Here is a 22,940-nt window from a genome sequence, read left to right as displayed (position 1 = left end):
AGAGACCCACCCCCTATTGAGCACACTGAACATCAGAAACAGCACACATGAAGAAAAACTAAATATTGTTTGACCTCTTAAAAAATATACTTTTGTTGGATAGTCCCTGGATGACACTAAAACCTAATCTGCCAGTTAGTGCATGACATGGCAGTTCTGTTTCACTTCCCTCTCCCATCACAGTGGAGATGACGTTATATTTATGTGTGGATTTCACAATGGATTTATTATAACTGGCTCTCGGGGCCCCGTTTGCCAGGCGTGTGACCCAGGCTAGAAGCAGCCACATGAGCCTCTGTTTGCTCACTCTGTCACCTGTTTAAGGACGATGGAGTGAAAAATAACACCAAAACCAAATGATGCTGCAAAGCTGAAGCTCAGTGTGGAGATGCTGCTGTGAACCAACCGTGACTGAAGGTGAGAAGAGGGTAGAAGCTTTCAGTGCAACGTATGGAAAAAAGGGACCGAGAAGCAGAAAAAACAAATAAAGGTAAGACCCCTAACTTTCACCAGGTGAATCTTCTTTAGCAAAGTCTAAATGCTAGTTTCTGGAAATTAAGTGTGCAGAATTAGAGCACATGAAGACACTTCAGAGTGAGTGTGTGCTGCCATGTGAAGGAGAGCTTTACTCCTTGCAGCTGTTGTTCAAGACAGGCGTCAATGGAAGTCAAGGTTTTAATGATGTCATAGTCTGAGTTGAGAAGTGGGGGGAGTGAACGCAATATTGTGCAGCTCTCGACATGAATGAACATCACTTTTTGTGACGTGGCAAAGAAGTTACAGAAACAAATTAGAATAAATTTAAACTTTATGTGAACTGTGAAGAAGATCATGGCACCGAATATTCATGGTTCTTTGTGTTTTTAGCCACAGTAGTAGCACAGATGTGTGAAAGCTCAATACTTTTACCTGTATTGAAATGGCTCAACAAATGTTGAATGGATTGTCATGAAATCTGGAATAGAAAATTAATCCATATGGTTTTTGGTGTTCCCCTGATTTGTCCTCGAGTGCCATCAGCCTGTCAGTTTGTTAAATATATCTTGTATCGATATGATAGATTGGTGCACATTTTTGTGCAGATATATATAGTTAATGGTGAATCTGTTGACTTTTCTTTGAGTACTTGCCATTTCTCCATTTCTTACCTTTTTTTTTCAAAACTATCAACATTCCTGTGCTTTGTGCAAAATAATAGCATACCAATAAGGGAAACTCCAGTGGTTGGCATGGCAACATGACACCTGCTCATCAGCATCTCGTGAGCTGACATTAGCATTAAGCATTTATATTCTCTCACGTGTGGATGGACATAATGTTAGGAGCACTTCCAGAGGAGTGAAAAATTAAAGGCAATATCAACATAAAGTGAGGTGTTGGCCCTTCACGTGCAACATTAGTGCACCTTAGCGCACCTTAGCAGTGATTCCACAAGGGATGAAACTCCTCTTCATCCATAAGAAATTCTCTCAATTGGTGCTTTTGGTGTCCAGCATGTCAGTCCACACTCTCACAAAGGTGTTCACTTGAGCTGAAATCAGGTTCCTGCGAAGGCCATAGTGTTGTTTCACATCATTTTCTTGTTCATCAAACCATTCAGAGCCCCATGCATGGAATTTTCTTGCCACAGCTCACCCGAACCAGAAAGTCTGTGTTCAGTTTTGAGAGACAATATTGTTTTAATTGCACAGTAGGGATGATGTAATTTAGCCCTGAGTCCTCTTCGACAGGAGTTTCTCTCCATCCTCCTCTTGTGCTTTCCCCGATGCAGTGACGTCAAAGTGCAAATGGTAGGTGCTCCGGGTCTGAACGGGCAGCTTGTGTGGTTGAACACTCGTTCTCACATGCCATCTGCTCTTACACGAGCTCTGGACGCTCGTGCCAAAGGAGACCCGCGAGCATAGAGACCTTTTTGTCGTCACTCAGCTGGCTTTATCCGCCTCTGTGCCTCTTCACTGTGCAATCTGGTGCATGGCACTGATCACTGCTCACTTCCAGGCCTGCCTCAGTCCAATGTATGGGGAGAAAAGCCCGTTCTGATAGCCAAGAAGCTCAGCATACCCCTCCAGCTTTTGTGCTCTGTGTGAAGCAAGTTCAGTTGCATTTTAGATGTCAACATAGAGAAGGAGATCAGGGCAAGAGGATAAAAAAGCATGAGGTATGGATCGCAGCAGGTTACATCACAAGTGCACTAACTGAAAATATGAATGATGCATGTACACATTTTGATTTTTGACTTGTAAGTACAGGTTTTATTTTATTTGTAAGTTGAAGGGCCACCTCATTTTACCCCACCTCCCCACCAAGCCATTGTTTAGTCCAGTCAGTGCTGGTCTGTATATGCAGCCCCATGTGAATGCCTGAAAGCCTACACAGGTCAGGACTCTGTTGACAGCCTTGAGATAGCTTTTGTTTTACACAAATACAGCTTCTCCTGTATCTTTGGCACTTTTTCCAGGAAAAGAAAATTGCTTCTTCCCCCCGTAGGATTTTGTCAGATGAATGGTAGCAACCTTTTGCCCCTCTTTTTTGCATTTGAATGACAGTATGCAAACAAATCCGTTTCACAAAACGAGGATAGGTTCTAATTGGTATTTTGGAAAACTGGGGGGAATTAAAAATGCAGAGCTGTGTGGAAGAGGTTTAAAATGTTTTTCTTATATCTGGAAGTTAGTTGTGCCAATAGGTCTGGCTATGTGAGACCAGAAGTTGGATATTTCCAGCCCTTGTCAGAAAGTCATGTGATTTGAAATTTGCAAAACATGTAAAATTCATATGACAGAAACAATTGCTTTCATTCTCCACTGCCCAGTTCCCTCCAGTCAACAATAAAACCCACATTTTGATGTCATCAAAACCAACATCAATGCAATCTGTCTTATCTGGGCTGTTATGTGCTTTCATTTTTGCCTAATCTTGTGGGCAAAGCAATTTTTTCCTCACACTGAACCAGCTGAAAGCAAACAGTCTTCCACTATAATGACGAAAAATCAGGCTCCAGGAAAATATGTCATTCCATATAAAATCCTCCCCCAACCACTGGTGTAATAAATTCATTTATTTCTCAGAACTCCAGTTTATGCATTGTGCGGACAAACTTTGTGGTTGATGAGGACAAACTGTTCAGATTTATGCGAGCCTGGCCCGAACAGTGAAGTGGGTGAAGTGTAGGTGTTGTATGGGGCTCATTCATTATTCATGAGCTGGGTGGGCAGAGTGTAAGTGGCAGTGACACACAGAAACTCAATTTCTGATGGGTATCAACTCCTCAAGGGTTCTTGACCTGATATTTGAGGGGCTGAGGCATTAATTGCTATACTACATAAACAAGAATAATTTCCTGGAGAAAAGTCACTGGATTATTGATGCATCAGGGAAGCCACAGAGATGGGGAGGAGAGAGCCCTGATTTGACTTTACATGAGCGTGGTAGGTCCTTGTAACTTTTTGTTTTCATCACAATAACATGATGCACTGTTCAGTGAATATTTAGTGCGAAATATTTTGAGGAGAGACATCTAGAGAGGCGCTCTTTGTTAAATCTGACAAATAAATTGTATCAGATCATGCAGATATGCTTAACCACTATTTACTCCTGTCAGAACTTCAGAGGCTTCATTTTCATGTCAGTTTGAGACAGTTTAATGGGTTTAATAGCCTGTTCTGCTGTTGTTTGTGCTGTGTGAAAGTGGTAGAGAATCTGATACACCAGTGGGATCTTGATAAGTTACTAAGTTATGGTACTCAAGAGAAAATACTTCAGTGAGTTACATGTAGTTTAATATGATGTCACTACGCTCCCATTATACATTTCAGTGAGCCTTATTTTCATATTATAATTTTTCATTGAAAAGCACTTGTTTCATTTAAAAAAGCACACTGGAAAAGTTGATCAAATTCAATACCTTGTTCTTTATTAAATAAATTATTTCCAACTTTTCTGCCTTATAGTTGGAGCTACTTGTCAGAAGTTGAAAGCAGGTGATTCTACTGCTGAATGTCTCAGATAGTTAATTTAGCACTGGATTTACACCCAAACATATCAAATAAATAAAGCAATATATTGCAAAAAATAATAGAAAAAAATATACATTTTTGTAGCATGAATTGTTTTTTCTTCTTTACTACCCCATTCAGATCTCACAGCCCCCTTTTTTTAAATCTTGGAAATATACTAAACTATCAACTTAGCCACAACAGCAAAAATGCTATACAGGAGACACAGTTGCTTCAGCAATATTAGAATTAAAAATTAATAGTCACAAGCCTATTTTCCCACAGAATAAATGCTTTTAATTTGATACATAAACTGATAATACATTTGCTTAAATGCAATTAAGGAGTTTTATTTGTAATTCAGTGTTTTTATACCGTAGTACACTTATTTAAATGAAGAAATCTGAGTGCCACCGCTGTGCTACGTCCAATGATGTCAAAGCGGATGACTGTGAACCTTCACTAAAACACTTCAATGTTCCTCATTCAACAGTTTATGAATGAATGACTGAAGTAAGTGTTTTGTAGATGTATTCTGCTTTTCTTCATTCAATTTACAAGCAGGAGAATTGGTGACCAACGTTAGTACTGGACTAAATGAACTGTAAAGATGGGGACACTGGTCGAACCAGCGCTGCTGCTACTTCTATGGCAGAGTGTTTGGGCTTTGGACATTCCTCTGGAGGGTGAGTCAAAGAAGATGTGTCTTTCAGCTGGTTGTAAATATATGTCTGTCTCATCACATACATTTGGGTTTCATTTTCCTCCTTGCAGTCAGACAACCCCCAACCATCATAAAGCAGTCAATGAAGGAGCATATTGTTGACCCCAAAGATACCATGGTCATCGAGTGTGAAGCCAAAGGGAACCCGCATCCTATGTAAGACCTGCAGCAGCACAGTGAACAGATGGATCACTTTAGGCATAAAAATTCACTGGTTTTTCTGGTTTTTAAGTTTCTCATGGAGGCGTAACGGGAAGTATTTCAACGTGGCACGTGACTCCCAGGCATCGATGCGCAGGCGCTCAGGGACTCTGGACATCTACACCAAGAACAATCCAGAACAGTATGAGGCAGAGTATCAGTGCATCGCCTCCAATGAGTATGGATCAGCGTACTCCAATAAGATCAGACTACAGCTGTACAGTAAGTTCAGGGTTGGCACCATAGAAGAATAAACTGTTTGTTTGTGTCCACCAGTGAAAGCAGATGTACAGTGACCTCACAGTGTGGGCAAAATGTCACAAATTGTGACCTCCATGTTTACAACATTTAGGCTCTAATTGACTAAAAGAACAAAAAATACTAAAAAGGAATTTGAAATAACCCAGAAAGATCTCTAATGCAAAAATGTCACCACATGTGATGTGGCTTTAATTGTCACTCTCTCTGGGAATTCATTTGCACTTCTCCTGAATGTTATCTTAAATGCAGGTAGACTCATACAGAAAAAGAAATGTAGTTATTGTTCAAATTCTTCCTGCTAAAAACAGAAACGCACAGATTTTTTTTGTGGAAGTTAATCAAGCAGGAGTAAATTGTGTGTTAAGTGGGACCAGATTTGATGCTACTGAGTTATAACAGCAGTAATAGTGCAGTAGGAGGATGTACCAGATCTGAAAACATATGAAATTTTTAAAATTTAGCCAATTTATTTTTTACAAAACTAAGTTTTGGGTCCAAAATTACAAAATAAGACAACTCTGAACAAATTCCAAGATGGTGCAACAACATATTTCCTGAATTTTCTCTGAACTGACATGGACTGACCAGGGTGAACAGGCTGATAAATAAGACATACTGTATGAGGTCTGTCAGTTTCGTGTGCACAACAGAATGAGCTGATGTGGGCTGACTTTGAGATGAGCTGCATTCAGCTGAGGATTGCGGGCTTAATTTAGTTTTAAGACTGCATGAACCTTTGTTATACTTGATTACAGTGCCCATGCTTGTCATAGTGAAATAACAGATAAGACAAACTTTATGATCCCTCATCAGGAAAACTCACAGCATGTGTTGCTCTGTGCACATGTGGTTTTGTTTTTTTTCACAACATTGTCTATGCCACAAACATTTTAGCTACACAGACCATATTTGTTTGCCAGATGGATTCAATGTTTTTTTTGGTCTTGGTTAGATTTTTGGGGCTCAACATTAACCATTATTTTTCTGTTCAGATTTGTAACAAGCCCTGCCATAAAACAGCAGAACTTGACTGTGTTGTTGTTTGTGCAGGAGCTCCTGTGTGGCCAAGGGAGATTCTGGAGCCCGTGGTGGTCAGCGCTGGTTTGCCTCTGGTCCTGTCCTGTGACCCTCCGCCTGGCCCACCGAAACCTGAAACCTATTGGATGTCCAGCTGTAAGTGTCTGATACACAGTTTGGAGCACTGAAGTTCAGGGTTAAACACAGAAAATCATAAACAGAGTAACGTAGATGGATTTGACAACAGCTATCTCCTGTAAACTTACTTTAAATAATGATGCTTTGGACACCATGTTTTATTTCAGGCTCATATGCGAGACCTTTCAACTGGCCAATCCAGACAGCTTTCCCCACCATGCAGGCTGTGTGGCCGGACCGCAGGGTTTCCATGGGAGTCAATGGAGATCTGTATTTCTCTAATGTGCTGATTAATGACTCTGTTGCTGATTACTGCTGTAATGCCCGCTTCCCCTACAAGAATGTCATTCAACAGAAGATGCCTGTGGTAGTGAAGGTGCTTACAAGTGAGTATTAGTGTCCTCACAGTTCCTGGCATCCTTTTTTTTTTTTTTGCTATTACTTCACATTTTTGGCTTTCTAGATACATGTCAGAGTGTTTACAGATAGAACCTGTAAGCTCCATGAGACGTTTGGCTCATGTAGAAGCACAACAAAGTGTAATTGGGGCAAAGGAAGCAAATAATTCAAGCTGGAGTGTTAGCTGAGACATAGCAGGGGTCTTTGACTTCTGGTGGAAACATTTCTATTCTTACTCAGAAGTGACTGCAGGCAGCTGAGAGTAACAAAGCAAAACCACAACCAAGGGACAAAGTGGCATTCAGTTCTTCCAAATCCTGTTTTATATGTAAATATGTTGGAAACTGAACTGGCTAAACTTGGCATAACTGCACACATACAGACCCTTTCCAAAAAATTAGAATATGGTGGAAAAGTTTATTTATTTCCACAATTCCATTCAAAAAGTTAAACTTTCATAGATTATAGATTCAAAAAAATTAGAATACTATGAAGAAATCAGCTCAAATTTTGCAGGGCAAGAAAGTTTTAAACTGACTGTCACACACTAATCATCTACTAAGCTCAGAGCACCTGCGCAGGTTTCCCCAGGTGTCATTAAATTGCTTCAGTTTGGTTCAATATGGGGAAGACTGCAGATCTGACAACTGGCCAGAACACCGTAATTGATACCCTCCATAAGATGGGTAAGCCATGAAAGTTCATAGCTAAGGAAGCTGGCTGTTCACAGAGTGCTGTGTCCAAGCATATCAATGGAAAATCTAGTGGAAGGGCAAAATGTGGCAGGAGAAGATGCACCAGCAAAAGAGATGACTGTGGGCGTCAGCGGATTATCAAACAGAGAAGATTCAAGACTCTGGCAGAGATCCAGAAAGAGTGGAATGAGGCAGGAGATGGGCTACAACTGTCAGGTTCCTCGGGTCAAGCCACTTCTGAGCTTGAGCCAACATAGGAAGCGTCTCAACTGGGCCAAGGAGAAGAAGGACTGGACTGTTGGCCAGTGATGCAAGGTCCTCTTTTCTGATGAAAGTAAAGTGTGCCTTTCATTCGGGAATCAAGGGTTTGGAGGAAGACGGGTGAGGAACAGAACCCAAGCTGCTTGAGGTCAAGTGTGAAATATCCACAGTCAGTCATGATTTGGGCTGCAATGTCCAGTGCCAGTGTTGGTAAACTCTGCTTTCTTAAATCCAAGGTCACTGCAACAGTCTACCAGAATGTTTTAGAGGACTTCATTATTCCTTCTGCTGAGGATCTGTATGGAGATGCAGATTTCATCTTCCAGCAGGACCTGGCCCCTGTCCACACCGTCAGAAGCACCAAAACCTGGTTTGAAGCCAATCGCAGTGCTTGACTGACCAGCCAACTTGCCAGACCTAAACCCCACTGAGAATATATGGGGTATGATCAAGAGGAAAATGAGGGGCATCAGACCCAAAGACACAGAAGAGCTGACGGCAAGCATCAAGGAAGTCTGGGTTTCCATAACTCCCAGGCAATGCCACAGGCTGATTGCCTCAATGCCACGGTGCATCGAGGGAGGCAGTGATTTAGGCAAAGGGATTCCCAACCAAGTATTGAAGACTGACATGTCGTTTTGACTGATTTGATGTGATCCTAATTTCTTTTCTTTTTTTTCTGTAAATGGGGATTTCTTCTCAATATTCCATTTTTTTGAATTCCTGTTTTTGTGGGTTTTATGAGCTGGAAGCACAAATTTTGTACAAATAAACAAAAATACTTGAAATTGTTTGAATTGTGAGCAGAATGTAGATTCAGTAGTTAAATGAATCTATGAAAGTTTAACTTTTTGAATGGAATTATGAAAATAAATTAACTTTTCCATCGTATTCTAATTTTTTGGAAAGGGTGTGTGCATTTATGTACACTTTCTGCTCTGTTTGTTCTCACTAATTTGACTTTTTAGAACTAAAAAAAACTTCTTTTTCCTTAAATTCTGAGGCTTTATGAATGTCCCACTTATCAGTAGCACCAGTTTATTTTATATCCGGCTGAATTCTGTCTCATTGTTTTGCTCCAAGTAAACTTGCAAACTGTGGAGATTTTCTCCTCTGCTTCAGCTGTCCTCCACTATTTTCTGACTTAGCTAGCACACTTGTCAGATGTTGCTTCATGGTCAGATAACTGGTCAATAAATGTTGATGTGTTCCTAACTGGTGGTGTCTGGTTTCGTTCCCCTGCAGCTCGTACGGTGTCAGAGGCTGCCCCCACCTGGTTGTCCCCCACAGGTTCATCAAGCTCCATACTGGTCTTGCAAGGAGAGGAGCTGCTCCTGGAGTGCATTGCTGCAGGAATGTGAGTGTTGAAACAAAACAAAGTGTTTGTATTGTATTGTATGTATTGTATATATTGTGTCTTGTTAGCCTTTTACCACACGTAGTTGTGTGTCTGTTTTCTGTTCAGTGTGAGTATTTTCACTTTGCTTTCCTGAAAGTCATCCTGCATAAAGTCTCGTTTATCATCATCAAGGCCAACTCCCCACATTACCTGGACCAAGGATGGAGAGGACCTTGCAGTGACGTCACGCATGAAAGTAAAGAACTTCAACAAGATGATTCAAATCCCAAAGGCGTCCTTTGATGATGTGGGTGAATACACCTGCACTGCTACCAACAGGCTGGGCTACATCCAGCACACGATAACTGTCAGGGTCAAAGGTGAGGTCTTCTGAAACATACAGTGTGCAGTTTTCCTGATTCTTTTTCAAACAGCCAACATACTCTGCATTTGACAGCGGCTCCGTTTTGGTTAGAGAAGCCCACTGATTTGATTTTGGCCCCGGAGGAAAACGGGCGGTTGGTGTGTCGTTCTGATGGGGCTCCTCGTCCCACAATCAGCTGGTCCATCAATGGGGAACCAATTGAAAGTATGTTTTGTTTTTTTTAAGATATCTATGAACTGTAAAATATATCTAAATAATAGTCATTTTAACTATATTTTTCCTTCCTCGTGTGTTGTTTCCAGCTGCTGATCCACAGCCTAACAGACAGGTGTCAGGAGACACGCTAATCTTCCGTTCTGTGAGCGCTTCAAACACTGCTGTCTACCAGTGCAATGCTTCAAATCAGTTTGGTTACTTATTGGCTAATGCATTTGTCAACGTGATACGTAAGTTACTACTCTTTCTTTCATGACATTTACAGTGCTGTTTTTTAATGTAAGCAGTAACTTTTTGAAGATTTTTAAATAGTTTGTCAAGAGGGTCACCATTTAATAGTAAAACAAAGAAAACCCGCTATCATGCACAATTTATGCACCCTTGAAATGGTTGTCGATGGTAAAAACATAAAAAGTTTCTGTTCACAGAGCACATGAAAGTTGCTTCATTGCTGCATAACTCTGCACACATTTTAAAATATGTTCTTGAAGTTAATCTATAGAAGTTAAAAACAAACAACTCAAAGAAGGAGGCAGCTTTTTATGTTGTGGCTAATCAGTGTACTTACATTTGATGAATGAAAGTGCTCACATACACTGTATATATAAATAACAGATCTATTAAGATTTAGGTTACTGGATGTAAAACTTTTAAATAGCATGTGAAATCCATATTTAAAACAATAGCAAATTCACTCTTTAAAGTGTCAATACTGAATATGTTTGTAACACTGGATCAAATTACTGTGTAGCATCTCAATAAATCTGGAGCCCTTCAAGGCTTTATTGCATCTTTCAGCTCAGTCACTGTTTGATTAAGGAATTAAGAAAAAAAATATCCATAAAACTCTTACTGAACCCTGACCTGTTAAAAATACACTATATTACTTCACACATTTAAATTAAAGCTGAAAGTGTAAATAAATAATCACATTTTTAACCTTTTAAATTACTGGTTTTGATCATTGTGCACTAAAATGTGACAAAGAAGCAGAAAGGATTCCTTCATGGAAGAGGAAAAATAGATGTCTCTGCTGCTTGTACACACGTGGACAAAATTGTTGGTACCCCTCAGTTAAAGAAGGAAAAACCCACAATTCTCACTGAAATCACTTGAAACTCACAAAAGTAACAATAAATAAAAATTTATTGAAAATTAAATAATCAAAAACAGCCATCACTTTTGAATTGTTGATTAACATAATTATTTAAAAAAAACAAACTAATGAAACAGGCCTGGACAAAAATGATGGTACCTCTATAAAAGATTGAAAACTATTTGACCAGAGTGACATGATTAACTCAGGTGTGTCATTTAATTGACATCACAGGTGTTTCCAAACTCATAATCAGTCAGTCTGCCTATTTAAAGGGAGACAAGTAGTCACCCTGCTGTTTGGTGAAAAGGTGTGTACCACACTGAACATGGACAACAGAAAGCGAAGGAGTGAATTGTCCCAGGACATCCGAAAAAAAATTATAGACAAACATCTTAAAGGTAAAGGCTATAAGACCATCTCTAAACAGCTTGAAGTTCCTGTGACAACAGTGGCTCATATTATTCAGAAGTTCAAGACCCACGGGACAGTAGCCAACCTCCCTGGACGTGGCCGCAAGAGGAAAATTGATGACAAATTGAAGAGACGGATCGTTGGAATTGTATCCAAAGAGCCCAGAGCAACCTCCAAAGAAATTAAAGGTGAACTCCAAGGCCAAGGTACATCAGTGTCAGATCGCACCATTCGTCGTTGTTTGAGCCAAAGTGGACTTCATGGGAGACGACCAAGGAGGACACCACTGCTGAAAAAAACTCATAAAAAAGCGAGACTGGAATTTGCAAAAATGCATGTTGACAAGCCACAAAGCTTCTGGGAGAATGTCCTTTGGACAGATGAGACCAAACTGGAGCTTTTTGGTAAGGCACATCAACTCTATGTTCATAGACTCAAAAACCAAGCGTACGAAGAAAAGAACACTGTCCCTACGGTGAAACATGGAGGAGGCTCAGTAATGTTTTGGGGCTGCTTTGCTGCATCTGGCACAGGGTGTCTTGAAAGTGTGCAAGGTACGATGAAATCTGAAGACTATCAAGGCATTCTGGAGAGAAATGTGCTGCCTCGTGTCAGAAAGCTTGGTCTCAGTCGCAGGTCATGGGTCTTCCAACAGGACAACGATCCAAAACACACAGCCAAAAACACCCAAGAATGGCTGAGAGAAAAGCGTTGGACTATTCTAAAGTGGCCTTCTATGAGCCCAGATCTGAATCCCATTGAACATATGTGGAAGGAGCTGAAACATGCCATTTGGAGAAGACACCCATCAAACCTGAGACAACTGGAGCTGTTTGCTCATGAGGAGTGGGCCAAAATACCTGTTGACAGCTGCAGAACGCTCATTGACAAATACAGAAATCGTTTAATTGCAGTGATTGCCTCAAAAGGTTGTGCAACAAAATATTAAGTTATGGGTACCATCATTTTTGTCCAGCCCTATTTCATTAGTTTGTTTTTTTTAATAATTATGTTAATCAACAATTCAAAAGTGATGGCTGATTTTGATTATTTAATTTTCAATAAATTTTTATTTATTGTTACTTTTGTGAGTTTCAAGTGATTTCAGTGAGAATTGTGGGTTTTTCCTTCTTTAACTGAGGGGTACCAACAATTTTGTCCACGTGTGTAGCTTTACCATAATGCACTTCAGCCACTGTTTAAGTTTTGCTTCTGTAGAGTGTACAGCAAAAGTATGTTGGAATTAATTATTCATGGCTGATGTTACAGTTGTTTTTTTTTTTCCTCTAGATGCAACCCCTCGTATTCTTGGACCAAGAAATGAACACATAAAGGTGATAGAAGGTAGTCATGCTTTATTAGACTGCCGCTACTTTGGGTCTCCAGTACCGGAGTTGAGATGGTAAGAATCCAATGTTTGATGCTTAAATGTAAAGTGTGAGTTCAGAAATGAGCTCACAGTGTGCATATGTACAGTGAGGTCCATAAATATTTGGACATTAACACAATTTTCACCATTTCAGCACCACAATAGATTTTCTTTCGTCCACTCTTTTCTCCACATTTTCACTCTCTCCATTCTTCTCTATAATTAAGGCCCAAAAAATAACTTACACAAAAGGTGGAGGGCACATATATAAAATGTGTTGTAATTGCTACACCGTTCACCTTATTTGGATGTGAATATTGTCAAATTAAAGCTGAAAGTCTGCACTTAAAGCACATCTTGATTGTTGCATTTGAAATCCACTGTGATGGTGTACAGAGCTGAAATGCTGAAAATTGTGCCATGTCCAAATATTAATGGACCTGACTGTATATGTTTGTGGGTTTACTCACACAGGTCCAGATATGGACAAGGAAATCTTGAAGGAAATCGCTTCAAGACCCACAGTAATGGGACGCTGGAGATCAAACGCATACAGATAGAAGACCAGGGAACTTACCTGTGTATAATCAGCAACATCGCAGGAAGAGATGAGAATCAGGTCCGAATAGAGGTCAAAGGTGAGGGTTTCAGTCATTAATATAGAAAACCTTTGACTTGAAACAATTTTCAAATGTGTAATATTATTGTTCTTTTGTCATCCACCTTTCTCAGAACCCATAATAATTGTTACAAAACCACAGAGTATGAAAGTCATGCGTGGAACTGATGTGCGGTTAGAGTGCGGAGTTAAAGCAGATATCACGACTCCTGTCACAACCAACTGGTTAAAAAACAAAAAGCATGTCACTCTTGGCTGGAGGTAAGTAAAAAATATACACTCTAAAAAGTACAATGCCTTTAATAAAGTATTCTCCTACCTTGGATGTTTTCCCTTTTTTATTGCTTTACAGCATTGAATCATGGCCAATTTAGTCTGGCTTTTTCAACAAGAATTTTTTTTTTTTTTTTTAAAGGACAAAATGAAAAATTTCAACCAGTTTTCTAAAAAGTAATGTCAATTAATTAAAGATTGCAGATCAATATAGAGCATAAAATAAATGGTTGCTAAAGCATTCCCCCCATCCAAGTCAGTAATTAATAGATGCGCCTTTTGCTGCAGCTACAACATTGAGCCCGTGTGGATAAATTTAATTTCTTCTAACATGGCATGCAGGCCAACGAGATCAATTTTGGTCTTGTCAGATCAAAGAACCTTTTTCCAGTTGACTTCCCATCTCTTCTGGTGAAACTTGTACCTTTTTCAGAAGTCATAGGTGTCTTGGTGGCCCTGATGGTTATTTCACTAAATGAGTGACTTTTAGCGGCAGTTGGCTGCATCTGTGTTGAATTAGGTGAGTGACTTTAAAGGGGTGAATACTTATGCAATCATAGAATTTTAGATTTTTAATTAGCATGATTTTGACTTTAGCAAAATCGGTTTTCATTTTGACACGAATCTGTCAGTTTTTTTTGAGGAAATTCTTGTCATTAAAGCCAAGCTAAACTGACCTTGATTCGATGTTGAAAAGGAATAAAAGGGACAGCTTCCAAGAGGGATGTTAATATAAGAACTGTTAGTACAACTGCAGATAAAGTCTTTATTGCACATTGGCTTTCCTTACTTTCTCAGGATCTCTCTGGATGAATCAAATCTGGTCATCACTAATGTAAACAGAGGAGATGAAGGCAATTATACATGTGTGATCAAGAATGAGCTGGACCAGAAGTCTGCTTCAGCACACCTAATGGTGATGGGTATGATGCATTTCATTTTAACAGTATTTCATCAACCATGCAATGTGTTGGGGCTTTTTTGACTTATTGTTTTTGTTTGCAGATCGTCCAAATCCTCCGACTAACTTGGAGTTGTCAGATCCATATGAGCGGACTGTAAGACTCAGCTGGGTTCCTGGAGACAGCAACCACAGCCCCATCACAGGTAAAAGCCATGAAGTCAAATAAATTAAGAGAAATAATCCCATTTTTTTAGTATTACTTTTTTGGAGTCATTTTTGTGGTAGACACACCAGCGATTTTTCCCACATTTCTACATTCTTTTCTTTCCTACAGAGTACTTGGTGCAGTTTGACGATGACGACTGGCTGCCTGGGAAGTGGAGAAACCTTTCAACGTATCCCGGGACCCTCAACTCTGTCATTTTGCACCTCGCACCTTTCTCCTACTACGAATTCAGGGTCATCGCCATTAATGAAATCGGAGCGAGTCGCCCCAGTCGTCCTTCTACGCGCTTCCAGACCAGCGGTGCACGTAGGTCTAAGTTAATGTAATCCATGTTGGTTGTATGAGGCAACAAATTCAGAGAAAGTATGCGTGATCACATCTTACATCATTTGAAAATGTAATTTGGGATATATGATAATTGTAATAATGATGATTATTGATTGGCTGATGCCAGAGTAAGTGATCTTACCTTGAGGACTGGATGTAGAGAGAAGCAGCTGGTCTGGCTCCGTGTTAAAGTACAAAAATCCACTTCCCAACATGCCTAAACCTCATTAATTAAACCTGCAGTACAAAACTTTTGTTTCTCCATTCTGGCAGAAACAATGATTACACAAACACTGTTGACACATGCTTGTTTTCTTATTTAGACTCTAATCCTTCCCCTGAATGCAGAATTTCTTTTTCATCTGAAGCACCAGAAACCTTTTTTGGATGCTTCCTAAGTTTTTTTGCTGAAATGTGATAGATACTTTATTAATCCCAAGGGAAATTCAAGAGTCAACTCTGTTTCGATTCCTACAATCACTTCCCTCTTCAGCTCTGGCAAACCAGCCATCTAAGACTGACATAAAATCAACACTATCACAATCATTACTCCCAAGCATAGAAATGCCACCACAGACACCAGATTTCAAATTTCTGAGACAACAGATTTTCCAGATGCTTATAGGTTTAGTCAGCATTGCACAAACTATTTGGCAAGGGCTTAAATGTGACTGATATTTCTTTATTTATATGCACAATTCCTGTACTCTAGCTTTAAGATATATGTTTGCTTATTCAGGACACAAAGTGATAGATTAGTGTCTTCCTGGAGTCTTCCCATCATTGTGAGGAATTCAGCCATTCTCGCACATTATGGTGCAGAAATGAGGGACAGAAAGGTGAATTTGTGTTCAGATAAGGATGACGGCTGAACTTAACGTGTCTGGCTAGGGTTTGCTACATCGCGTGACCAAAATATGTTGCGGCAGGAATTGATGGGACTTAGAAACACCCCACAGTTTAATCATTTGTTCCTTGTATGATTTCCAACTGCTAAATCATGGTCAATTTGTCGTAGGATTGCAATCATGTGATCGTCAGCGGGTAGCAGACAGTGTTCACGTCATGGTTACAGTGACGTCGTGCAGGCTGCTATATCTGCCAATGGGCAATCTTTAACAAAGCCGTGAATCCACAGTATAAGCTGCATCAATGCCAAAATTTAATCACTTGGTCCTTGTGTCATTTCTGACCTTTCCTGAAAATTCCATCCAAATCCGTTGGTCTGTTTTTCTGTAATGTTTCACACAGACAGATTCACGTATGCTGACCGTCACACAACGTTTTTTTTTTCTGCACAGCTCCAGATGTCATCCCAAAGAATTTAAAAGGTGTGGGTACATGGAGAAACAACATGGAGATCAGCTGGGAGGTAATAAGGACTGAACCCAAATGAAACCTTCATATTCACTATCTTCAGTTTCTATCACAATAAAAACCCTGTTGGTTGCTGTGATCTGTGCTTTCAGCCTCTGACCTACAGAGAGTGGAATGGACCCAAACTTAAGTATTTGGTGTGGTGGAGAAGGAGAGATTCTCGAGAGGAGTGGAAGAACGCAACCACAAAGTGGCTGAAATACTACATCTATGATGCCGACACCTTCACACCTTATGAGCTCAAAGTCCAGGCTGTCAACGACTTTGGGTTGGGACCAGAGTCTCCTGTTGTTATCGGGTATTCTGGTGAAGACCGTAAGTTCTTAAATTCACTGCATTGTAATACAGAAAACATCCAAGAGTGTTAGTGAGCCACCAGAGCAACTTGAGTGCAGTTTCACATAGATTGATTTGGTCTCCACTACAGGTACCACAGCATTCTGTAGAGATATATCACCTTTTTTGGTGTTTTGATGATGGTATATAGAGCAGTCTAAGGCCCAGCATAACACTGGGCAGATTAACCTCAGTTTTAACCCCAAATCGCTCTCCCCAGACTAAATTTACAACCCCAGTTTCTGCCAGATGGGTTGCAGCTGACATTCGATTTGACAGAGGCGACAGCTACTGATTAATTGCAGGAATGATCAACTATCTGTCTGTCCAACAATCAGTTGGGTTTCTGGCGTGCCATTAATTTTGTTCGGCTGTCTCACAGTTTGACCTGCTCCACAGCCAGATTTCCCTCCTGACTGCTGTCAAAGATCTGTTATAAAATGTGGTGACAGACAGATTGTATTGTCTTATTCTTTTAAACCATCAGAGGTTACATATTTTTCTTTTATTATTCTGAATTTCTGTCCATAATTGGCCCAAATAATGAATTTAAATGTCAGCATTGCAACATCATCTAAAATCACCACTCTTATTATGACTGTAGTAGTAATTTCAGCTGGATAGCTCCATGATTAGCACCCCCGAACTTGGCATGGGGAGATCAATGGTTCATTAAATTGTAGAAACTTACATCATTTTCATATTTATCATCAAATTATTAATGACCTACGTGGAAACAGCTCATGATGTTTCTCTACACATCTCACCACCTAAATGTTGGAAGCAGTTCTGTCACCTTTTGTAGGTTATTTTTCTTCAAAAGGTTATTTTTTCTAGTTAAGTCAGTTGTCAGCAGATATAAAAAGAAAGGGAAGTGCACTGTCCTGTGTACAGTCCTTCTGAACCTGAACTCGCAGAGAACCATAACTTATTTCAGAGGAGGAAACCTCTCATTGTGTTCTAAATGTAATCCCTCGCTGTTTTATGGTCCTCCTCTTTTTTATACGTCTGGGACAAGTTGTTCCTCTTATCATGTGCTGTGTGTTCACTGATAGCAAAGACAAAGCACTGTGCCATTTCTGTTTCCCCCAAGGTCCTATAGCTGCACCCCTGAACCTCAGAGTGTCTGACATCGAGAGCACACAGGTGACTGTACACTGGGACACCGTGACACGAGGTTCTATTATGGGAGAATTGAAAGAATACAAGGTGAGTCTACTGTGAATTCAGTACAGCATAATGCACTTTAAATATAGCTTACATTTATATTGATGGACTGTAGAAACTGAGGACACACTATACTTCCCTAGGAGAGTCAATCAGTGACAGGGATCGAGGAGGCAGATAAGAAAACTATTGTCAATAAAAACAGTTTATTTTGAATTACATATTTTGACATTAAAAAATATTAGTTCCTTTCATTCTATTCTTTCTATTATGGCCATATTTTGTGCATCATTTGACTATTTATCTGGAAATTATATTGAAAATTTTGATTTGATTTTTGTGGAATATATATTGACATTGCTTGCTCCTATTCAGAATTTATTCTATTGTTAGTTTCTTTATATCAGACTTATGAAACGGGTAGGTTTGCATAATTTAGTGTTAGGAAGATATTCTCATTCTGAATGATCATTGTCTGATCTACTTCTCCTCAGTCATGTTTGTACATTTTATCTCTTGCAAAACTTCATTTTTTCATATTTTCAGTTGCTTCCATTGTGGTAGGATGTATTTTCTTATTACTTTTTTAAGCTATAATTGGCTCAAGGCTGAGATTTGTTTATTGATTGGTTGTTTCAGGTGGATTTAGTGCACAGATTCTGCTGTGAATTTAATCCTTGACAAAGTTCCTTGACCAAAACGCTCAGTGTGTTTGATAAAAATAACACTGCAGCATTTTCTGGAAGAGCAACAGATTTAAAATGTGTGTCGTCTCTCAGGTGTACTACTGGAGGGACAGCAGCCAGCTGAGGTGGCACTGGGTCAACAGAGCGATGAAATCCAAATCGTTTCCAGACGATGTGCCAGAGCCTTCTGGGATTGTCACCAACCTTATTCCCTATAGCAACTACAAGATGTACATAGTGGTGGCAAATAATCGATACGAAGGGCCGCCAAGTAATAACATACACTTTTCAACACCTGAAGGAGGTAAAAACAGTATCTAATCTAAGGCAAAGACGCAGGAGTAATACAGATCATCCTCTAGAAAGCTCAAGCAGGCTAATATCTGTCATCTCCTGCTGTGTTTTTGCCTGTATAGTACCATCTGCTCCCACATCCTTCAGGATCCAACAGCGACATCTGGATAGTATTTATGTTGACTGGGACCTGCCAGCAGAGCCCAACGGTATCATTACGGGGTATTCCCTCAAGTATCAGACAGGTACGCCAATCCACCATTCCAAACACTCTCAAGCACACTCTGAGTATGAAGTAGGTGGACAGTCAAGCTCTAAAACCAGAAGAGGAATCGGTTTAGGTCCACATCCCTGCAGCAGATAATAGCGCACTTCTATATGCACTCACACACCAGACTACCACTGAAGTGTGTTCTCAAGAGGGTAATGAATACTTGTATAGCCACTGACTGAGCAGGTGAGGTGCCTAATAGCTCAGTTGTGTGTATTGTACTGGCATCAAGAGTTCTACTGCACAGAAATGTCCACTCTTTCCACAGTGAATGCCACCAGAGGAGAGGAGCTGAGAGTCGAGGAGTTCCCTCCTAACACAACCAGCTTCTCAATCCGGAGATTCGACCGCTACACTCGATACAGATTCTCAGTGGCAGCACGAACTCGGCTGGGGTTAGGGGAGTGGCACACAGAGGAGTCGCCCCACTACACCACAGAAAGTAATTTACTACTGTCTCCATGCATCAACACAATTGGTTTAGTATCAAATAAACAGTGTTGAGTGGATGTTGGCTTTGATGGTGTGTTCTCTTGTGGGTCTCAGTATACGCTCAGGACCAGGTGGACATCACCACCCAGGGGTGGTTCATTGGGATAATGTGTGCCGTGGCTCTCATCGTGCTCATCCTCCTCATCGTGTGCTTCATCAAGAGGAGCAGAGGGGGGAAATACCCAGGTACAGCCACTCTGACAGGTGGTCAGTGACGTCAGTCAGACGTTGGATTTTAGACTGCCTGCTCACTGGATTAATAATTAATAATTAATAATTAAATTATTAAGTCGCACTAATCTAGAGTAAAAGTTGCTGCAACCATTTGTTATGACACTTAATCCATGACAAGTATCTATGATATAACAGGGCGGCTTGCTGTCATTTCAGTACGTGAAAAAAAGGACATTTCACTGGAGCCGGTGGATGACAAAGATCAAGAGGGTTCATTTGATTATCGGTAAGCACCAAAAGGTTCTAGGGCACCTTAAAAAAGCATTTACTACTCCTGTACTATAAATTATGTGAGGGCACATGATATTATTCATCACCAAATGAGTGATTATATTTCTATAATATAACACTGAATCACTGTCATTGTTAAATGTTTTTTAAAGTAATTTTTTCTTCCATTTGCTCTGTAGCTGTGCATCAGAATTAGAAGTTTGGTGAATGAAAGTTGTTCTGTGGAACTGCTGAGCCAACTGGATTCCAATCGCCCTCTGTTAAAATTCATGTTGGTCTTTCCTGGCACATTGCAATATGTGTTCAGCGCTACTGGAACAGTAGACCAGAGACAACCATGTTTCTCATGCTGGATGCCCACATGTGCATAAAACACACAAAAATTGAAGCAGTTCATTTAAAACCATTGCTCCATAGTGCAACAGTTGCTTCATATTCCACAGGGTGCCTCTAATGTTAATAAACTTTGAGCATGATGCTGCACAGCTACAAATCAAATCAGATTTTTAGTTTTATTTATGATAACTCTTTGATCGTATTTATGTTCATCTCAGATTTTTTTTAACTCTACTTTTTATATCTAAACCCTTCCTTTTCTTTCCAAAACACTGTTGTTTTTGCACTGAACCACTCAAGGTCCCTTGAAAGGTATGAAAAAACTAAACATTGACACATTGACACTATTGACATTTCAACTGTACAATCCTGAGGAGATGCCACTGATTTTCAAACTGTAAACAGCATATTTATTGGTTCATTAGTTCTTTCATAAACCTGTTGTAACTGGATTATGCAAACTGTGATTAATCCTCTCACATGTTCATCTAAAACAAACTGTTATTTATTTTAGGATCACACGTGTCTCCACTCTGCCCTACCCTCGGAGGTTTGTAGACGTATACTGTTTAATCTACTGCTGCCAATAATTAATACAAAGGGATTCAGTCATATTTTACATATTTTCTGTCTTTTTGCATTCACAAAACATACTTATTGTTTTGGGTTTTTTTTTTTTTGTAGAGAGGAGGAAAGAGGGCTTCAAAGAGGCCAGCCATCTATTGAGGCTATGATGAAGCGATCGGACAGCGATGACAGTCTGGTGGAATATGGAGAAGGGGGCGAGATACCATTTAATGAGGATGGCTCATTCATTGGCCAGTACACAGGAACCAGGAGAGATGTCAGGGAGTTGGACTTTGGTGGAAATCTGGAGCTCCACTCACCGATGAACACCATCTACTCCCTGGCGTAACTTCAGACTGCCCTCCGCACTTCATCTCAGCCATTTGCCGCTGTGCTTGTACCGTTCATTTCGAGTGAAGAACCTGAAGGAACTTGTAGGAGGATCTATAGGAGGAAACGGCAAGAGACTGAGAAGCTGTTCAGTCCTCCTTTTTCTTGGAGACAACAAAACTTTCATGCATTTGAGGAAGAAAAGATGGAAAAGTTGGAACCATCTTTCTAGAAAGAAAAGGAAGCTTTACCTTTTCTTTTGAGATTAAAGATACCGTGTGTTTGTGCACATGCCTTCAATTATCCTTTCGATGGAGAGACTCTGGCTGTGCATCACACGGGACAGAAGTGGATCAGTTTATCATGTTGATAAAAGCAGTTGCAAGGACCAAATTAACTACTGTTGTTGCATCTTTTTCTTTCTACTAATTTCAAGAACGAGATTTGTGTTATTTTTGTGTACTTGCGATTTAAAATAAGGACGGCACACCAAACTTTCACCATCAGAGGAGCTTTGGTGTAATCTCAGAATGCAGACATTCTCCACCATGATTCATACACCAGAGCTGAACGTATAATGTGAGAGTGAGAAAGTGATAGATGAAGGAAAATATGATTGCCGGGGATAATTCATTCATTCGTCAATTTGCACTTTGGTCTAACGGAGAGACCTCAAACCATTTAGGGAATCAGCAAGCAGCCATGAACCAGCTGTAAAATCACATGTTGCTCTTGAACTGGCCACCTTAATTTATAATGATTATTAATCATTATGTAACAGCGTTTATTTGACTCCTAACATTGTCTGTGTATTAAGCCAGTTCTGCCTTAATTTAAATAAAGTGAGGGTATTTATTTCTAGCATGTCTTATATGAATGTGGATTCTGCTGCTCTGTTTAAATCTTAAAGGGATAACCAGGTTTACTATTCTTTGAATAAAATTACAATTTCCCACAGTTTAATGTGCTTTATTGACTGGATTATAGTAATACTGGCAAAACATCAAGAATGAAGTAATAAGAAAAATAAAAAAGAAAGCAAAACAAAATTAAGTAGAATGAAGAAAAAAGAACAGGTTAGCTTGGAGCTATTTACATTAGTGTATAATTAAGCTGCCAAGAGTTTAAACAATGTAAAGTAAATTTGAATTACACAATTTTGTATTTAATTTACTTTAAAAGCATAGTGGTAAAAGTTTTGTATTTGGGGAATTACACTTCTTTGCTTTCTTGTTGAGGGCTAGAAAACAAAATGTACAGAGAGCATCTAGCTATCTTAGCTTAGCATAAAGATTGGTGTCCAAAAATTCCGTGTTTGGACACCAATTTTGGTTTGGACTATTTATTTCTTTGAGGTTTTGCTGGCTGCTTAGCAACTTGTAATTTTTGTGTGAATTAAATCAACAAAACATGTTAATTACTGAGTTTAGAGGTGTTGTAGCTGGTTGTAGCTTTCCATTGCATTCTCCCTCAATCATTCAATCATCTCAGCTAACAAGAAATCAAGAGTTTCTCCCAGTGTGAAGCTATTTCTTTAACGGGCGTACATTTACAGTAAAGCTGTAAAGATTTCTATTCCACTGACCCTCTGGCTGAGTCAGCAGCATATCATCCCCATAAAATACAATGGGTAGTTATGTCATCAAGGCTAGCACCACGTACAGTAAAAAGGACATCTTATCTAATAAGCCCTTCTAGTTTATCAGGACCCCGATATGGCTCTGTAGCCTCTGATGTTATTTCAGTTAACAGTGAGTTAT

The 22,940-nt window shown here is 39.8% G+C and overlaps 1 protein-coding gene across 5 annotated transcripts; it reads left to right on the top strand.

Moving 5' to 3' along the window:
* Nucleotides 1-52: 52 nt before the first annotated feature.
* On the top strand, nucleotides 53-22,137 carry nfascb (neurofascin homolog (chicken) b). 5 transcript variants are annotated; one of them, XM_022204085.2, is made up of 27 exons: nucleotides 53-490; nucleotides 4,560-4,681; nucleotides 4,770-4,875; nucleotides 4,952-5,142; nucleotides 6,232-6,354; nucleotides 6,504-6,722; nucleotides 8,937-9,048; nucleotides 9,223-9,410; nucleotides 9,488-9,619; nucleotides 9,718-9,861; nucleotides 12,432-12,543; nucleotides 12,985-13,148; nucleotides 13,243-13,390; nucleotides 14,201-14,325; nucleotides 14,408-14,509; nucleotides 14,641-14,838; nucleotides 16,161-16,231; nucleotides 16,329-16,551; nucleotides 17,666-17,781; nucleotides 18,519-18,729; nucleotides 18,842-18,964; nucleotides 19,259-19,432; nucleotides 19,537-19,668; nucleotides 19,873-19,942; nucleotides 20,584-20,595; nucleotides 20,798-20,833; nucleotides 20,968-22,137. In XM_022204085.2, the coding sequence occupies exons 2-27, from the start codon at nucleotides 4,606-4,608 to the stop codon at nucleotides 21,197-21,199; spliced, it is 3,540 nt and encodes a 1,179-aa protein (XP_022059777.2). In that variant the 5' UTR covers nucleotides 53-490; nucleotides 4,560-4,605; the 3' UTR covers nucleotides 21,200-22,137. The 5 variants fall into 5 exon arrangements, with proteins under 5 accessions (XP_022059777.2, XP_022059775.2, XP_022059778.2 ...); XM_022204083.2 differs by having other exon boundaries at nucleotides 4,557-4,681; XM_051949854.1 differs by lacking the exon at nucleotides 53-490 and adding an exon at nucleotides 520-3,428.
* The last annotated feature ends 803 nt before the right edge of the window (nucleotides 22,138-22,940 follow it).

This window comes from Acanthochromis polyacanthus, chromosome 6 (assembly GCF_021347895.1).
Source record: "Acanthochromis polyacanthus isolate Apoly-LR-REF ecotype Palm Island chromosome 6, KAUST_Apoly_ChrSc, whole genome shotgun sequence".
Lineage (NCBI taxonomy): Eukaryota > Metazoa > Chordata > Actinopteri > Pomacentridae > Acanthochromis > Acanthochromis polyacanthus.
This window is presented reverse-complemented; position numbering and strand designations above follow the sequence as displayed.

Coding starts and splice junctions, on each gene's coding strand:
- nfascb (XM_022204085.2), top strand. CDS start 4,606: ATGGGGACACTGGTCGAACCAGCGCTGCTGCTACTTCTATGGCAGAGT. Junction 9,411..9,487: donor GATAACTGTCAGGGTCAAAG/GTGAGGTCTTCT, acceptor TGCATTTGACAG/CGGCTCCGTTTTGGTTAGAG. Junction 14,510..14,640: donor CAACCACAGCCCCATCACAG/GTAAAAGCCATG, acceptor TCTTTCCTACAG/AGTACTTGGTGCAGTTTGAC.